Below are 18,631 nucleotides of genomic sequence, written 5' to 3' on the forward strand. Positions count from 1 at the left end.
TTTGCTAATGATATTTTATGTTTACCCATGATTCCCATAAACACTATATAACCCTAGTAATGGACCTAAGGAACTAAAGAAGTTCCTGCTACCTGATATATTAGTTAAGCTCTTAATTTAGAGATGCATAGTTTTCAAAGACCAATAACATCAAGAGAATATTTAAGGTATACAGTACATAATAACTGTAAAGGCAGCTCATGGACTGGGATGCAAGTTAATATTACAGCAAGCGAAGCTGTAATGATCAACAATTTGAGTTCTGTTTGCTACCTTGAATTAGGCATGTATATATACTTCAATTTAAATTAATGCTTTTTTTTAAAGTCTTTATTGAATTTGTTACAGTATTGCTTCTGTTTTATGTTTTGGTTATTCTTTGGGCCGCGAGGCATGTGGGATCTTAACTCCCTGACCAGGGATCGAACCCACACCCTATGCATTGGAAGGCGAAGTCTTAACCACTGGACCACCAGGGAAGTCCCTAAATTAATGCTTTATAATGTGTATCATTATAATTATTGTTGAAAAATGTAATTAAAGTTGCTATACAATTATATTATTATAAAATGTTGAACAATGTGCAAATTTCGCTCAATTTGCAAAATTCTATACTTATTTTGATTGTGACAAAGAACGAAAATGCAGTATTCTTTTCTTATTGTTAAAACACTTAATAAATTCCAAATACTACTGTAACAAAATTCTAGACAATAACATTTTCTTTCAATTAAAAGTTAAGTGAAACACTGATTTTAAATAACAGATTTAGGCCTATAATAGGCACCCAGAGTGCTCAGTTACTAATGCTCATGTAAAACAAGTATAAGCAAAGTAAAAAAAAAAAAAAGAAAAAAAAAGAAAAATTTATGAAGACAAGAATTTAATTCATCATATTACCATGAACCACCCATTAGATAATTTTCTCTGAATATCCCAATTCTACTAACAGGATTTTCTGATTTGCATGAGGTCAAATCAGACTACATCTTCCAAATAAAACCCAACACAGAGATAGGAGCAGCGGCCCATGCATGGAATTTATTGTGTGCTACTGTTTATAAAATACTCAAATAGTCCTGCACATGCATAATATTTCCAACTTAGAAAGGAGACCATACAGGGTGCACTTTCTGGCAAACAAACAATAGATGGTTCCGCTGCCTGGAGCTCTGAGTTGTATTCCAGGGCATGAGGGAAGCAGGCCACCAAAGTAAAGGGAAATACCAAACTACTGTGGCAATCAATACAGGTCAGTAATTGTGAAAAATTAGCACATGGTTCCATTTAGTCTAACCAAGCAGTTCTGTAACTATCAAAAGAAAATGTTCAACATGCAGTCTTGACTTTTATGCTTCCACTAACATCTGAATGACTGAACAGAACTGTTGCTTCTATGCTGCACTGCTTAATCAAAAACACTTCCAGAACATTTTAAAATTTCCTTTGCATCAAAACATAAAACGATAGAAAGCCAGCAGTAAATCACCCTGGTGGCTATTTAAGCAACTTGAGTACTCACAGTAAACTAAAATTTCTCATAACATCTAGGTAACCTATACATGTCGTACCTGTACATCATAGGTCTATATATTAAATATTTGCAAAATGAAAACATGCATACACAAAATACGTCAAGTTTTACAGACATGATTTGAATTAAAATTTACTTTGACAATGTACAAACTTCTTTTAAAGTACCTTAAATGAGTAATTCTGTAATTCTTCATAATTCTGAAATTTAGAAATTTTCTTCTTAAATCTCTGGGGTGTAAATCTCAAAAGATCTGGGCAAGAAAGATTCTAAATTAGTTTTTGGATTTGTGTACAAGTAAGAGAGTCTGCCTAGAAATAGGTTATGCATTCATAATTGAAAAATACCAAGACTATATTACAGAATTAGCCACATTTAGGAACGACAGACCTGAGGTCAGCATTTTGTATAAATGCCAACTGGGTTTCTCAGCATTTTGCCCATAATTCAAAACACAGCTTAGTAACCTCGGAAATGTAATTTAAGACCATGCTAACTCATCCTTTAAAGACATTTCATGGGGGAAAAAAAAAGTCCACATTATCTCTTAGGATTGTATTTGAAGTTATGGTTGAAAAACAAAATCTAATTCTACTGAGGGGAAAAAGAAATCTCATTTGTAAACTTAAATGTGTGAACCACAAGCATAAATGGAGGTGTAGTTGCCCTCCACTGGAAATTGCCCCAAGCCCCTTGCTCACTGCTCTCCACCTTGGCAGCGATGACCCAATCTTATCAGATAGCACAACATGTCCCAGGGCCCTCAAGCCTCCATCCAGGAAGGGGGCTGGGGTCTCAAAAGCACAATGGTTTCTCCAGAGGGACTGTGACATTTACAGTCAGCTTGACCGACCCCTCCAGCTCCTCGGGTGATCTGTCCATTTGGGGCCCGAGCTGTGAGAGTCCCTGGGAAGCCGTGGGTCACTGGGCACCATGGTTGCCAGTCCCGTGGTTCTCAGTGGCATGTGCGGTGTTCAGAGAATTGAAACCATCTTGCTGTACAGCATCTTTCCGGGGTGGCATTCTCTCATTGATCCTATCCAAACCCTTTGCCTCTTCAAAACTGCAGATTCTATGTGGTGGAGAGAATCCTCGTATTGCTTAACAAAATGCAAATTTGATAAGTCAGTAATTGAAAAACATTTCTGAGATTTCAAAAACATAATTAATGATTTTTAAGAAGAAAGAAATTAGTTGTACATAGCAACATTTAAATCTTACTTTAACTGAAGCCTATCCCCATTCTAGATTTCCCCTTAAAAATGTGAAATGTTTAAACCTAAATATAAACATGACAGCTTCATAGACAAGTGTTACATAGCCTTAAAAAAAACACACACACAAAAATAATCCTCCCTTGCCCCCAAGACCTCCAGGCAATGGTCTCAGGGTCTCAACCTGACTTCTACTACATCAATTATCTCCTACCTCAGGCCCTAAGATCACCAGTGACTATCACAGTAAGGCAGCAACAAGAGTAGGGGCAAGTGAGGAGGCTAAACAAGGTTAATCCTCAACATACAAATCTGTACCAAGAGCGTGGGAGAAGAAAAGAAAGTTAAAATTTAGCAGATCAGAACTACCTTGGAGGTCAAGGTATTATCGCCCCATTACCACCAATATGAAATGAAAAAGGTAGGAAATGCCTCCAGGAGTTAGATCTGTGTTTGGCAGATTGTAAAATGTATTTATAGTTCCATATTTTAGGATATGTTTTCCTTAATTCACTGGCCATTCACTGCCTGTTCTTTGGAAACCCAAATCAAAATAAACGGCAATCCTCCTCCAATTGTTATGGTTTCTCATTCACTTCATCTGGAGTGATGTATCCTCTATTATTAAAATGTACATTAAAAAAATTTCCATACTATTGGTTATAATTTGGTTGCTTTAATATGCAATCCCTGGGACTCAGAGTCTGTGCATGTGAACCAAGTAAGGGGTTGGGGCAGCAAAGCTTTCAGCAACGTGGAATACCAACCCAATACATGATATACACGGATGTAATATTATCAGCAAACACTAGCCCAGACTGCAGCACAAAATCATAGTGACATCTCTGCACTCTCAGGTGAATTACTGAAAATGAGTATGTCATTTTTATATCATGAGTATACCAAACCTACATCTAGAGAGGATTTCACTTCAGAATTAAAAAATCTGAGTAGCACAGAATCATGCAAAATATGGAACAGATCTTTATTTGCAACTGTAAATGCTATAATATTATACCATAACATGCTGTACTCTAAAGAATTCTGGAACATTAAATGCTGGTCGCATTACTATACTAGAAAAGGGAAAAAAACCAAATTGTCACTATGGAACTCAGTCCTTGTGATTTAAAAAGAAGAAGAAGAAAAAGATATGACTGTTAAACTTGATGAGTCAGTGAGTCTGATTCATCTTGGACTGTGCAAGCTAGAAGTAAGACACACCCACAGGACATTCTCTGATGCCCACCCACACACCACAGATCTCTGCCCAGTGCAAGGACTCTGATCGTACCTTTTTCAGCCTCAATAGCCTCAACTGTGGCTGTACAGAAGTGAGCAGAGGCATGCAAAATGAATGAGAGAGATGAGAAGGGTCATATCGTACAGCAGAAAAGGCAATGATTACTTAAAATATAACAGTACCCCATACTACATTATCATTTACAATTTAACATATATAGTACCCGTATTAGAGAGCCCCATCCAATCCCCCAATTCCTGACACAGCACAGTTTACACACAGCACTAAGACACCATCGCTCAGAGCACAGAACACATAGACCTATTGTAAACACAGACACCTCAGCATCCATGCAAATGCACACTAGTATTAATTACCCATCTTGAATTCAGTATTTTGATGACGTTAGAATTTTCCAACATGTTTATTATGTCACATCCATCACAATCACAAGGAAATTCTCTAGAGTGAAATTATGATGGTAGAATTGCAGCAGAGCAAACAGAATGAGATTCTTTTCTTTCATGTCTAACTGAAATAATACTTATCACCAGTTGGTTCCCTAAGATATAAACTAGAAGGGGTCAGCAAAGCTTTTCCTGTCACTTCTAATTCATAGGGCAAAGCATAAGCTGCAAAAGTTGGTATGGCTACAATGAAATTTATGGTCAGTAAACTTGGTGAATTACTCTAATTAGAACAGTTCCATAGTGCTGTCCTCTGTGGGTAATCTAAAAGGACTCCTCTTATCTACTAGAAACGTCCTTTCTATTATAACTGGTGTTCCAAATATCTAAAGATATCTAAAGATATCAACATGTAACATATATAAAAATCCATTTATGTTCAGTGTATCACGAACTCAAATCTACCTCAGGTACTAACAGCCTCAAGTGACGATAAGAAGGCTACTGAGCATGTTTTCAAGCCCATCTACCAACTAGAGAGGAATCAAGAGAGAGAACTGAGGTCTTAGAGGCAATAAATCCTATTCATTTCATGATATGGACATACATATAGGTCATATAAATGAGAAATACATTCTTGGTATAGCTTGTCTCTGGCCCATTTAGAGAATTTCAACATATTTAGTCATACATATTTTTGTAGTCAAAGATTCTTTTGGTTCATTTCTGGGTTCAAACTGTATAAAGCACTCACACACTGAGGACCAGGACCAAAGATTGCAGAGGACATTATTGCCTGATAATACTGCCAAGTCTCAATTCTTACTTTACCCAAAGTGCACAAACTCATAATATTGATAATGTTCCATCCCTTCTACTTTGCTTCTTCAATGATAAGGCCAATTAGAATAATTATTCCTAAAATGAACTTTTAGCAGTACACGATTTAGAAATAATAAAATTTATCCAAAGCAGTTATTAATGTGAAAGGACACTGATGAATCTAAGGAATTAAAGAAGGCTAAATTAGATGTTTGTAATCTCAATCAGATAGTAAAGTGGGGACCCCCAAAAAAGGAGCATAAACACTGAATAAAGGAAGAATTAATTTTTCTCCACTGTTAAATCATATTACAAATTAAAGCAGATATACTTATTGTATACCCACTGTACTTATTTAAATCACCATTTAAAAAATCTAGCCCTGTACACTTGGAAAATACTCTTGGAATTTGTCCAGACAGAAAACTGGGATAAACGACCCACCTCTACTGGATCAGCCCTGGAATTCCTATTCTTCAAAACATGGACTATTTTCTTTATAATTTAGAAATTAAATAGGGAAAAATAAAATACCTATCAGAATCTACGTTTTAAAGAGCTTGTGGTAACAGAAGTGATTTTATATGAGATATTTCATAATTTGTATTTTATATATAGTAATAAATTAAAAATAAAAAACTGATTATCACTGTAAGAATTAGTATCTATTTTAGTATGTCAATAGTTTTAAAGTCTATAAAAATTTTTTTCAAATTATGAAAATGACAATACACTTTTGGGGGCTTTTAATTTTATATGCATTTTCTAGGTCAATTTATATTCTCTGCTCTTTCCCAAGGCCTCTAAATGCTCCTAAATGCTTTTCAGGACACAAAATGTACATCACACTCAAAATTGCATACCATGTTAAGCTTGAATGCTTAGAATTCAAAGAAGATCATTTGAAGCTTACATATTAAGCTGGAAAGAAAGAGATCTGATAATTGCAAAATTCTATCTGAAAAGCACTATTTTTCCTCAATTTTTTTCAGTTTTATGGGGCATCTTGACATGGTCTTACTAAGTTTGAGTGTAATGATGTTTCAGACTGTGTTCCTCAATACTACACAGGATAAGTGATCAAGAGGAATTGACCTTACTATAATATAGATGGCCACATATTTTCTCATATAGGTCCTCATGAAGGTAGCATTATAACGGCTAGCTCCCAATCAAACTTCCAAGAAGAAAATGCACATAAAATATGATTATCAAATCCTACTCCAACAGAGTTATGCAGTTTGTAAAAACACTTGAGAAATATCATAAATTAACTGTAAAGTTATTGATGAGACAATTTCTATTTTCTGAGAATAGGACGGAGGTCTTAGAATTTTAAAACTTTCTTTTTGCAATACTTAGCTCTCAGGTATTCACGTCAGGGGTCATGTCTACTAAAATTTTAAATGTTACATAAATTTTTAAAAATCACATGGGTGATCATACTTCTGTAAGAGTTTTGTTATTTGTTTCAAAATGGGTTTGTCTTATGATAGAGAAATCACTTCAACCAAATGTAAACCACACGATCAAGATCCATTGCTGGCAGAGCTAGGGAGCTATCTAGTTTCCCAAATCGGACCCCTTAAGCTCAGCACCATCCAGTAACTCACTCTACGCCGGGAATAGACAGTCCCTTCAGTAAAGCTGTCTTTCAATCCTTCCCTGCAGTTGGGGGTGATTTCAAAGTTGGAAGACTGAGCTTCAGGCTGCATGCAAATTAAGAATAAATAGATGTGCTGAGCTCTCAACAAAGCATGTAATTAGCAGGCACTAATTGCAAAATCTGAAAGAAAGGTTTGCTGTGGATACAACATAAAAGTAACAAAATATCCAAGGATAACTGAGAGATGACCATAGTTTAGATTTACTTAAGTATGAGACCCTTCCGGTTTTCTTTTCCTTTACTGAACAAACAGGAGGAAGGATATGGCATTTTTCAAGTTATTAAAATTCATCCTTTTTTATTAACATTCTTGCTAGTTTTATTGAATGTTTAAGGTCTTCTTAATTTGTTTTAATGAAATTATTTTTTGCTCATTTTCCTAATGTTTACAAGATAATAAGAAAAATGAAGGGCAAGAAATATAAAGAAAATCAAAGCAGGTTTTTTTTAAATCAAAAAAGAAACCTCATTCAAAATGAAAATTTGAAGCTATAATTTCAAAACATACTTATATATCTCACATATACCAGTAGTGGTAGCAGACAACACAATAACATATAAATAGAACATGTATAGGCTACAAGTAGAAATTATTTGTCTACAGAAAAATTCTTTTTATTTATTTAAGCATTATGAGACCGAGTGAAATGAAATTGTGAAAAGTCGATCTAATTTAAATTTATTCAAAATTTAAAATTAAAATTTCCTATTTTTTTGCCTTAAAAATTTGACTAATTACAACACCAAACATGACTGAGAAGACATCAGATCTGTTGCTTCCTGTTTTAATACAACAATGACCCTTGGAGGGCTGTCAAAAGTGACTACAATAAAACATAAATTAAGGCTTTACATATCACATTTTCTGCTTTCCAACCACAAGGGAAAGAAATCTAGACTTTCAGTTATTGGGTATAGTCTATAACATTCACATCACTTTCTTCTATTTAATCTGTAATGGGCTTTCAAAAAGTTAACCCAGTATTTACACAAATACTTACTCCAAAAAAACTTAAGTTTTTTTTTTAATATAAAATATTCAATGAGCCAGATTACAGGAATGCTTTACGTATAATTCTTTTTATTTTCATGCAAAATAAAGGCACACTTAATAACACCCTTTCAATTTTGACTTACAGGATTTAAATTCCACCCCTTATAACAATGACTTAATATCTAATGTTACATTCATGTTCAGAATGCACAAAGTACAGCAACAATGCAGCAAACCTCAAAACAAGGTGCTACAAAGTTGCTTCTACATCAAGACAGACAAGTGTCTGATAGAGTAATTTAACTTAACATACTTTTACAGACATACAGCTAACCTAAAGAGAGACAGACAGATTTAGGAAAGCAGCTACATCTGCAGAGGAAGGAAACAGCGTGTTACAGACAGTCAATTATACATAGAACATTTGACAAACACCACAGAAAACAAACTTTGGCATCATTTACCAGGGTACAAAACCTTGCACAAATGTTTTGGCAAGTGAAGTGCATAAGTAATGTTCTGGGGCTCAAGCAGATTGTTAATTCTAAAATTAACATCTGAAAATATAAGCACAGTCTAATACAATTACATAAATTAGAAAGATAAAAAAATAAGAAACTTGGAATTACATTTCCATTTAAGTAATATGGATACCCTTGATTCACATTCTGAAACCGAAGCTTTAAAAAGAAAATGGTGCATCAGACAAACGAATAAATATTTCAGACATTATGATATGAGTTATTCCCATATCATTTCATGAAAAGCTGAGAGACCGATCATTATTTTCAATTGAAAGGAATACCCATTGTATCATTTTCTGGCCTGGTCAGGTTATTAATCAGACACTACCTATCATATAGTATTCTGCTTGTATCAGCTGCTGAGACAAGAACTAAAAAGCAGAAAGAATTCCCTGCATGCATTATGTGTATTGTTAGCAAAAGAGTGAGGTGTGCCCCAGTCCATGTGAGGCACAGCAAGTTGCATAACATCATTACCACTTTGCAGGGTCTGCCGTCCTCCAGCTAACACTCCACTAGGCAACATCCCTGTGGGAGTCAGGCCCTTGAGTGTCAGCACACTTTCACTCTCCTCCCTATAGCAGAGAGATATAACAAAGATCAGAGACTTCCAACAAGTACTTAGGTTAAAAGAGGAGATGGGGCCCAGATGTAGGCCATGTATGTAACTTATGACATTCATTGCTATTACCATATTTTCCTCAATTCCAAGATATATATTTTTCCACGTTCTAAATGTTTCAGATATGAGGGTATGCCGTATAACTGAGACATATATTGTTCTTCCTGAAAAGCTTTATTAAATATGTGGTGAGATTCATCACCAATGGGTATCATAATATTGATAAAATATGGTATTTCATGTCTGATATAAGCAGTTTTGCAAACAAATTTTTAAGGACTAACCCATTCATGTGCACCCTTAAACCTGGTCTTCCTGAATTAACCCCAGGAAGACAATTTGTGACTCCAGCAAAAAGGACTTCCTTTATAGATGAGCAAGTTCATCAGGAACACTCTAAAATGTGCCCCCTCCTCCTTATTATGCTCTAATTTTAAGGTGTAGATCTAATACTTTCATCACAGAAGGACAAGAGATGCCAAAGGTGAACAATAATAATCACAAGGGTCAAAAATACTAGTTTCAAAGGGACCTGTGTTCCCCTCTTCAACATGTAAGTATACAACTTCTTTATAGAAAGAATGCTACTATATTGCTTTTAGATATCAAACAGGACACCGCTTATAATAAAGTATAATAAAAGTGATTTCTGTAAAACAAATCATTGGGAAAATATATCATTACCTGAGAACAGAGAAGACCCTTGCCATCTTGCCAATTGCTCGAATTTTGTTTCTTATGATTTCTTTCCGGGCTGCAGCTGAACCTACTTTCAATGGAATAAATAGAAAGAAAGACTCAAGTTTAGGGCATCCATACTTGTACCATTCTATTAGCCTGCTTCACTCTCATCTGAACCAACACCAAGCCCCTCGCCACCAGCTCACATGGAAGAAACTAGATGAACTCATGCCCAAAAGCTTCTCTTTCAATGTTTAGCTCAGCACTGGTCTAATACTGGGATCTGACACAGATACAACTGAAAAGTAATCAGCCAACTTTATCACTCTCACACTACTGACTAACCAGTAAAACAGCAATGGGAAAGAAACTAGAGTCCAACCTGTATCACAAACCAGAGGACAAAAAAATGGTAACAATTCTACAGTCTTTGTTTAATTCTCATGAGAGCCTATGGCATGCAGACTAGCAGACTAGAACTGGTCACAACCTTTAGGCTTCTGTTTGATTATCATAAAAGCCTTTGACATGCAGGCTGGAAATATCCCATCATACTATGACAAAAGAAGCTTCCTTGCTCAAAGTTGGTCTGAAAACAGTGATATGAAGCGACTACTGGGCAGGTGACCCAGAACGAGGGACCATAGCAGCATTTCAACAATGTACATCTCAACCTCATGGACTAGGTGTCCTCTAAGGTCATGCAAATATATACAAGCTTTTACATCCCTAGGTGAGTATGACACAAGGAGAGTGAGCAATGAGAAAAGACTCCCCAAAATCATGGCTAAAGAATCACTAATGCTTCATCTCCAAAGGGTTAGCTGCACTGCCTATCACTGATACAGAAGAGAATATATCAAAATAACTGAATCTTTGCCTGAATAAAAGACTCAAACGTTGTTATCTTCCTTCCCTTGGCCTCCAGAAAGAACAACAACAATCTCAGTCCTGTTATTTCATATACAGCAACTAGAATCACTCTGGACCCAAGAGTGTGGTTCCTTAGAACTGTGCTTCAACATGATGAAAACAAACATATGGAAGCACCGTGGTTGAGGAGAAGGTTAAGGAAAGGCTAAAGACACTAGACCAAAAGGGGCCTTAGGTACACAGAGGTCTGAACAACCAAAAGTCTTTTGGGCTAGAGCATCTTATTTAAAATTCAAGCAGTCCACAAATACATATAATTAAAAACTAAGATGATGACTGGACCTTACTGCAAGGAAACAGAAAAAAAGATCCAATTTCAAAGATGAAAACAAAAGACATATTTTAGAGAAAATAGGCTCCACAACCATGTTTATGATGCTCTAAGTGTAATATTATGAGTGCTGAAGCTATAGCTTTTACAAATCCAAAACTGTGTAGGTCCATGGTACTACACAGGTATTTTTAAGATGCCAAAAAAATTACTTAAAATCTCAAAATCATAGAATATTGGAATCTGAAGACAGAGATACTGCAAACTTCAATTTCCTCATTTTATAGACAAAGAAACTAACTTTACTAAGTGTCTTGTCCAAGGACACAGGGTAAGTCTGATTCTCTTCAAATAAATTAATATATTTTGTTTTAAAATTGACAGAATTTTTGAAATAGCCAGACTGGGGGAGAGGAGTACAGAGATGGGGGAGGATGGCTGTAATGAGATACATTCACATTTTCAGCCTTAATTTATATATCTATAAAACTGAATGATATGTAAACTATACTGATTTCAAATTAAAAATTCACTGGAATATAAAAACACTTTACAAATCAGGATTTTAAATCAGTCTACAAACACATCATGCATAATATTAAAGTAAATGTCCACAGTAAAATTACTTTGGGGAATCAGACAGACAATCAAACACCCCTAGTCATGCAGGGAAAAGTACAAAACATTACAAATAAGCAAAAGAATGAAATTTTAAAACAAGAGGAATGAAAAAGAGGGAAAAATATTTCCATGCACAGAAAGACAGATATCTTGGAATATGACTTCTAAAAACATCAAATTCTAACTTAGATAAAACTTAAACTAAATTTGCACAAGGCCCAAGAGGACTCTGCATAAGTATACTTAATGAATACACAAACTTACATGGACATGAGAATAACTTATGAAGTCATATTTCAAAACAATGTTACTCTGTCTGGTCTGTACCTTTTTTATTGCCATATATGAGCCGTTCTTCAGATGGAGAGTCCAGAAAAAAGGAAGTGAATGATGGAGAAAAGGTGGTTGAGACAAATAAAAAGATAGAGATTTAACTTGGCAGTGGTACTGAAGAATGAATGTAGAAAGAAAGGGAGAAAAATGAAGGTCCTCATATTTGAAATTTGAAAAATGTAGTACTGTAAGATCTGGCAAATAAAGGAGGTATGCCACTGGGTAGAGCTCTAAAGGAAAGATTTCTTAAAAGATATGTGTTCAGAAGAAATTATGGACAGAATGACTATAATATTTGATGAAAGTAGACAAATTAGGGACAGAAAAAAACACGTGAAAACACATAAGACTGATAAAAGACTGTGCTAACAACAATCGCACATTTATATTAATACCCTTAAGGAAATGTGTCACCCATGGAAGTATGTTAAGTGAAAGGTAATGACACAAATGAGATACAAACTCATGTGGTTCTTCAAGGACACCAACATCTGCAAAATCTGTAGCATACACAGAGAAATGTAGGTAACTTTATAAACTACCTCAGTGGAAAACCTTACCCACTCCCAATAAAGGAAAGGCTAAGCCTCCCACACTCCATAATAACAAGAGCACACAATTTCTTGAATCAGAATTGTGGAACTTTTGCACATACTCAGGATCAACGGTATGTGCTGTCTGTTCCCAGTCCAATCTGGGAGTTTTAGGGACATCTTTTTGCACAAATAGCAACAGATTGTTTCAAAGCAAGTAATAGCTCTTAGAGTAGGCAGCAGAGATGTCTCATTTGAGCTTTCCATTCTAAGGCTGAGATACATGATTCCATTATAGGAAATGCAAAGTTTTAGTTTAGTAAAACTATAACACATATGGATTATGTATTTCCTTTACCAAACTCAAGACAAAAGATAAATAACTGAAAGAAACAGTATGCATTCTAAATATCATAGAAATCAGTGTTCAAAAATTCCCTTTAATGATTACATAACACCTCTAAAAGGAACACTATGTGCATTTACACATGCAATATGTTTATGCAAATTTTTGCCTTTAAAAATAAACCCACATGTACATTAAACAATACAGAATACCAAAGGCCATCACTTAAGAAGAAAGAGAGTCTTATTCCTTTAGCCAATTTCAGCCTTGAATATGCAAAATCTACTCTTTCCTTCCTCCCAGTGGGAAATGTCCAATCCTGTTCTTTCCTTTCCCCCACAGAAAAGCTAAACCCTTATTGTGTCTCCACAGCAATCCCCAACCCAACAAGTTTTCTTTCTAAGTCAGATTTCTTCCCAGGCCCAGTCCATAACATGGTTCCACTGCTGAGTAGGAAAAGGGGAAGGAGAGGAGAGAAGGTATGCTATCATGCTCAAAGGAAAGAAGAAAAGACAGCGTTAAGGGGAAGAAATAAGGGAATATGTGTAAGAAAGGGAAACAAATGTAGTTCTAGTAGCTCTTTTCCCTATCCCATCCTAGTATCTATCCTAAACTCCCCCCCTTTCCTCCATTCCTCAAGGTTCTTTCTCCCCCAAGCCACTCTCATTCCTTGATGCAAACTCCCATACCCATATTCAAAAAATTTTCTTGGGCTTCCCTGGTGGCGCAGTGGTCGAGAGTCCGTCTGCCGATGCAGGGGACACGGGCTCGTGCCCCGGTCCGGGAAGATCCCACATGCCGCGGAGCGGCTGGGCCCGTGAGCCATGGCCACTGAGCCTGCGCGTCCGGAGCCTGTGCTCCACAACAGGAGAGGCCATAACAGTGAGAGGTCCGCGTACCGCAAAAAAAAAAAAAAAAATTTCTTGGCGTCCCTGCTTTTAATACTTGGTAGTGTAAGGGTGAATAAATGTGGAGTAATTGCACCTGCCATGTTGGCAGTGAAGGGAGATCTATTTCTAGTATTCAAAGCTGGAACTCAGTGTATCTTCCCATAGAAACATTGTCATAATTTTTTAAATTACTTAAAGAGTGGGAAAGAATTTTCATCCTCTCTATTCCCTCAATCTGTGGAAGAGAAGATTTTGAGAAGTTGGGTGACTTTCCCAAGATTACACAGCTAGTATAATGGTAGCACCAAGACACCTGAACCACTGATCCTTTTCACTAAACTACAGTGCCTCTTTAATGATCAAATTTGATTCATCTCTGGAGTGTAAGAATGATATAACAAGTTGATAAATAAGCATAATTTATCATTAATAGGAAAAATGTTGATAAGATACATAAAATCTCATTAGAAGGAATACAATAAAATTTTATATTTACTTCTGGTTGAATTCCAAACAATGATTCAGTATCTATCTTCTTATAAATCATCAGTATCTAAACCAAGTACTATATTAGACTTAACAAGGAAACTTTTTTCCCTTTTTACTATGGAAAGAGGACTAAAGCATCACCTATCACTACTCCTATTTAACACTATTAACAATATTGATACAAATTTTTTTTTTTTTTTTCGGTATGCGGGCCTCTCTCACTGTTGTGGCCTCTCGTGTTGCGGAGCACAGGCTCCGGACACGCAGGCTCAGCGGCCATGGCTCACGGGCCCAGCCGCTCCGCGGCATGTGGGATCTTCCCGGACCAGGGCACGAACCCGTGTCCCCTGCATCGGCAGGCGGACTCTCGACCACTGCGTCACCAGGGGAGCCCAGATACAAAATTTTTGAAGAAAAAGAAATAAAAGGTAAAAATGTAGAAAATAAATAATATCAGCCTTATGCAAATGACATATTTTTTAAAGTGAAGGAAAACAAAAATTACCGTAGGAAGTAATTCTGCTGATCCAACTTGTTGAACATAAGATAAACCCACAAACATATAATTCCTTTATACAGTCAGAAAATATAAGAGACATACCAGTTGCAATAGTAATAAGAACATAAAACACTGAAATATTAATTTAACTTGGTAATAACAGATTTTTCCCAAAGAAAAACTATATAATTTCAAATAATTATATATTAAATATATTAAAAGGAGTAATTATAGTAAATGAACTAATTATATAGAGCAAGAGATTTTGATCTTAGATTAGAAAATTAAATATTTTTTAAAAACTTCCTAGATTCAGATATAGATTTAATGTAACACCAATTAAAACTCCTACTAGATAGTTCACAGAATTTGACAAACAGAAAACTCTATTGAAAAAATGAGTGGAACATGTACAAAAATGATTTCATTATATTATTGATCATTACATCAATACCTATAAAATTATGAAGTAGGAACTATTATCTTCATTTTGAAGATTAAAAAACTGAGACTCAGAAAGGTTAAGTAACTTGCCCAAGGTCACACAGCCATTATGAGGAACTAGAATCTGAACCCAGAACTAGTCTTACAACAGTGATTGCAGAACACGGAAAATAAATATTTAATTAAAACTATTTAAAAATTTTATGGAAAAGACAGATATGAAATATGTTAGAACTAAAAGCTTCTACAAAATATCACAGAGAATTAAAATAAGGAAAAATTAATATTATTCATTAAATCTTATTATCCAAACAAAAAAAGAACTGATATAAGTTAATTTATTTCAATGAACAAAACTATAAACCAGAGTAAAAGCACATCCTTGCCTGCCACCAACAGATGGCACTAGCAGACACTTGTATATAGTCACTTTGTGCTTTCAACAAATGGACTTAAAACTGTGGTTAAGAATCAAACCTGTTGGTAAGTAGAGAAATTTCTAAACAGTTTTTACTCAGATTTTACTTGTTAAATGGTCACTTGATAGGGACAGTTTACATAGTTGGGAAAGCAGATAGTAATTTCTCCCTTAGCATCATGAGAATTCAAAGAAATGTGAATTAAACCAACTGTAATTTATAGCCACCAAGCAAAATAAGTAAAAACAACCAAAACCCAATTAGGTGGGCCTGTGAAGAAATACAGGTCTATAGATTCATTGCTAGAAACACTTCATATTGGTCCAATTTTTATGCAAAGTAATCTGGCAGTTCATAGCTAAAATAATGAAGCTAAAACTCTTCATTCTCTTTAACTCTGTAATTCTCTTCAAGAAATTTATTCCAAGAAGGAAAATTAAAACTATTGTATGAATGTTTATTGCATGCTATTCATAATAAAGATAATTTAAAGCAACCCAAATGCCAAACAATATAAACTACAAAGATTATGGTATATTGATATACTTAGAAATATGTAGGTATTGAATTTTACCAATATGTAGACCATGTTTAATACATGGAAACATTTATATGCTAATTAAAACTATGAAAAGTATGCTGCAACAAAGATGTGAGGGGCATATGGAAGGGAATAAAGAGTTTTCAGCTTACAAACTGTTTATGTTTTTGTTCATTCAGTTAATTAATATAAATATTTAAATTTAAGTTCTAAATAAAAATTTCAGAACATAAAAATAAAAGTAATTTTGTTTCTATCGTATTAGTTTATACTATAAATGTGCATTAGGTACATAGGCTGGTTGGCTTACATAAGAACTAACAACCATGTATAACTTTGTATGGAAAAAATGCTTGCTGAATTTTAAACTAAACTAACAAGTGGTCTCTTAGAACATAACCACTCATAAATTGAGAACAGCTTACTTTGAGTTTTCAAAGGAAGAAGTGACAACGGCATTGGGTATTCAGGTATGTTTCTGATGCACTAAGAATACAGTACCAAGGAAAAAAAAGCATTTTTATCCTCCCTTCTCTAAGTAGTGTCCATATTCATGAAGAACCACATTCTATTAGCACTTCAATTTTCCTTTCCTTCTGTTCTTTCTTCCAGATTTCCCCTTTCCCTAAATTCATTTTCTTCCCCATACCAACAGAAAAAAAAAAATTACTAAAATGATTTTAAAATCTTAAATAATATCTGAAAAACTGACTTGTCACTTATCAAATAGCATAGCCATTTGAGAGCAATGACTATATTTTACAAGAGTATATTAAAGCTGGGCAGTTAAAAGATTCTATTTCACAATAAAAAACAGTAAAATGAATAGTCATACCATCAAACTGGTCTTCTCCTTCAGTCATAAGTTCATCATCAGAGCAAATACTCAGAACATTTACCAACATTTCTGTCACTATTAAAAAAAAAAGTTACACATTAGTTTATCATATTCAACTATCTATATGTATACAGGGCAACTATTTATACAAATGATCCAAGAAGATGAACATATTCTGATAGCAGAAATGATGGAATTAAAAGCTATAAGGGCTTTCAAAATGAAAGAAATTAAGTGGCTAACGAGCTTGAGAGATTCTTTATGGAATAAGTTTTCAGGTCTCTCAGGAAAAAAAAAAAAAAATGAAGCCCCCACAGGGCTAAGAACAGGGATGAATAACATCTAAATACATACATTTAAATTCTTCATTTATGGATACAGCATTAAGGAGTAAGAAAGGGACCTCCCTGGTGGTCCAGCGGTTAAGACTCCGTGCTCCCAATGCAGGGGGCCCGGGTTCGATCCCCAGTCAGGGAACTAGATCCCGCATGCCGCAACTAAGACCCGGCACGGCCAAGTAAATAAATACATATTTAAAAAAAAAAAAGGAGTAAGAAAAAACCATGGCACAGTTCCACTGTTTCAAAAAGTTTCAGGATTCAATCTTTTAAAAACTGGCTCCAGCAATTCCCCTGAAACTTAATTCTTAAGACTACTAATGACTATCTAACAACTGGAACCCATGGTTCTTTCTTAGGCTTAATTCTCCTTCACCGTTCTATATATTTTTTTGCCTTCTCTTTTCCCTTGGTTTCCAGGATTCTACTCTTCTGTTTTTTTTACCTCTCAGACTATTTTTCCCACAAATTTGGACATTCTCAAGGTTCTCTCTGCAGTCCTGTTGTTTTTATATGTTCAATCTCTTGGTGATTCCATCCATTATTATATATTTTCAACTACCACCTTTTGAAGATGATTCCAAACTCTTTATTGCCAGTCTCAACCTCTCCTTCAATCTCTAGATTTCCCTGCTGGTTTTACTGCCAACTGTCTCAGACTATTTGTATATCGTCTGTTTCCCCTACTAAAATGAAAGCTTCATGAGTGCAGGGTGCTGTTCTGTTTACTACTGCATCCCCAGAGCCTGGTACCATGCCAGGCACATGAGAGGCATACAGTAAATATTTGACAAATGAGTAAATAAAAAAATTAAAAGTATAAGCAAATTTCAATTAATAATAAAAACGCCTATTGAATATTAGCCCCTGGATGTCCTGATGGCACGTTGAAATGAACACATTCAAACAAAATTCAGTACTGCCCCTATTATTTCCCCTATAGTATATTAATAGCACACCACATGTCAGGCACTGTGCTCAAGTTCTGGGATTCAGATATAAAAGGTCCAGTCTCTACCCTGTAAAAGCTTACTAACTACTAAGGATAAATAGTTATATATATACATATTATATCACAAAAAAGTGATGAGCACTATGCTGTAAGTACGCAGAGTTATGCACAAGATCTGCTGAAGAAAAGAAGGCTTTTGGGACTTCCCTGGTGGAGCAGCAGTTAAGAATCCGCCTGCCAATGCAGGGGACACAATTTTGATCCCTGGTCCAGGAAGATCCCACATGTCACAGAGCAATTAAGCCTGTGTGCCACAACTACTGAGCCTGCACTCTAGAGCCCGCAAGCCACAACTACTGAGCCCGCATGCCATGACTACTGAAGCTCACGCACCTAGAGACCGTGCTGTACAACAAGGGAAACCACCACAATGAGAAGCCCGCACACCGCAACGAAGAGTAGCTCTCGCTCACTGCA

General features: G+C 35.4%; 1 protein-coding gene across 5 annotated transcripts in view; it reads right to left on the reverse strand.

The window, feature by feature from the left end:
- Window positions 1–1,015: 1,015 nt before the first annotated feature.
- Window positions 1,016–18,631, reverse strand: part of PPP3CB (protein phosphatase 3 catalytic subunit beta) — a 48,068-nt gene continuing 30,452 nt past the window's right edge. For 2 of the 5 annotated variants that reach the window (XM_029244936.1, XM_029244939.1), the window contains exons 10-14: window positions 16,862–16,939; window positions 9,711–9,795; window positions 8,882–8,979; window positions 4,043–4,072; window positions 1,016–2,634 (exon numbers count right to left, since the gene is read on the reverse strand). In XM_029244936.1, coding sequence (XP_029100769.1) covers window positions 2,456–2,634; window positions 4,043–4,072; window positions 8,882–8,979; window positions 9,711–9,795; window positions 16,862–16,939 — 470 coding nt within the window. In that variant the 3' untranslated portion in view covers window positions 1,016–2,455. The remainder of the gene's footprint in view (window positions 2,635–4,042; window positions 4,073–8,881; window positions 8,980–9,710; window positions 9,796–16,861; window positions 16,940–18,631) is intronic. The other 3 variants (XM_029244937.1, XM_029244938.1, XM_029244940.1) reach the window with 3 other exon arrangements.

Source organism: Monodon monoceros, unplaced genomic scaffold (genome assembly GCF_005190385.1).
Source record: "Monodon monoceros isolate NGI ecotype Baffin Bay Population unplaced genomic scaffold, NGI_Narwhal_1 Super_Scaffold_4, whole genome shotgun sequence".
NCBI lineage: Eukaryota > Metazoa > Chordata > Mammalia > Artiodactyla > Monodontidae > Monodon > Monodon monoceros.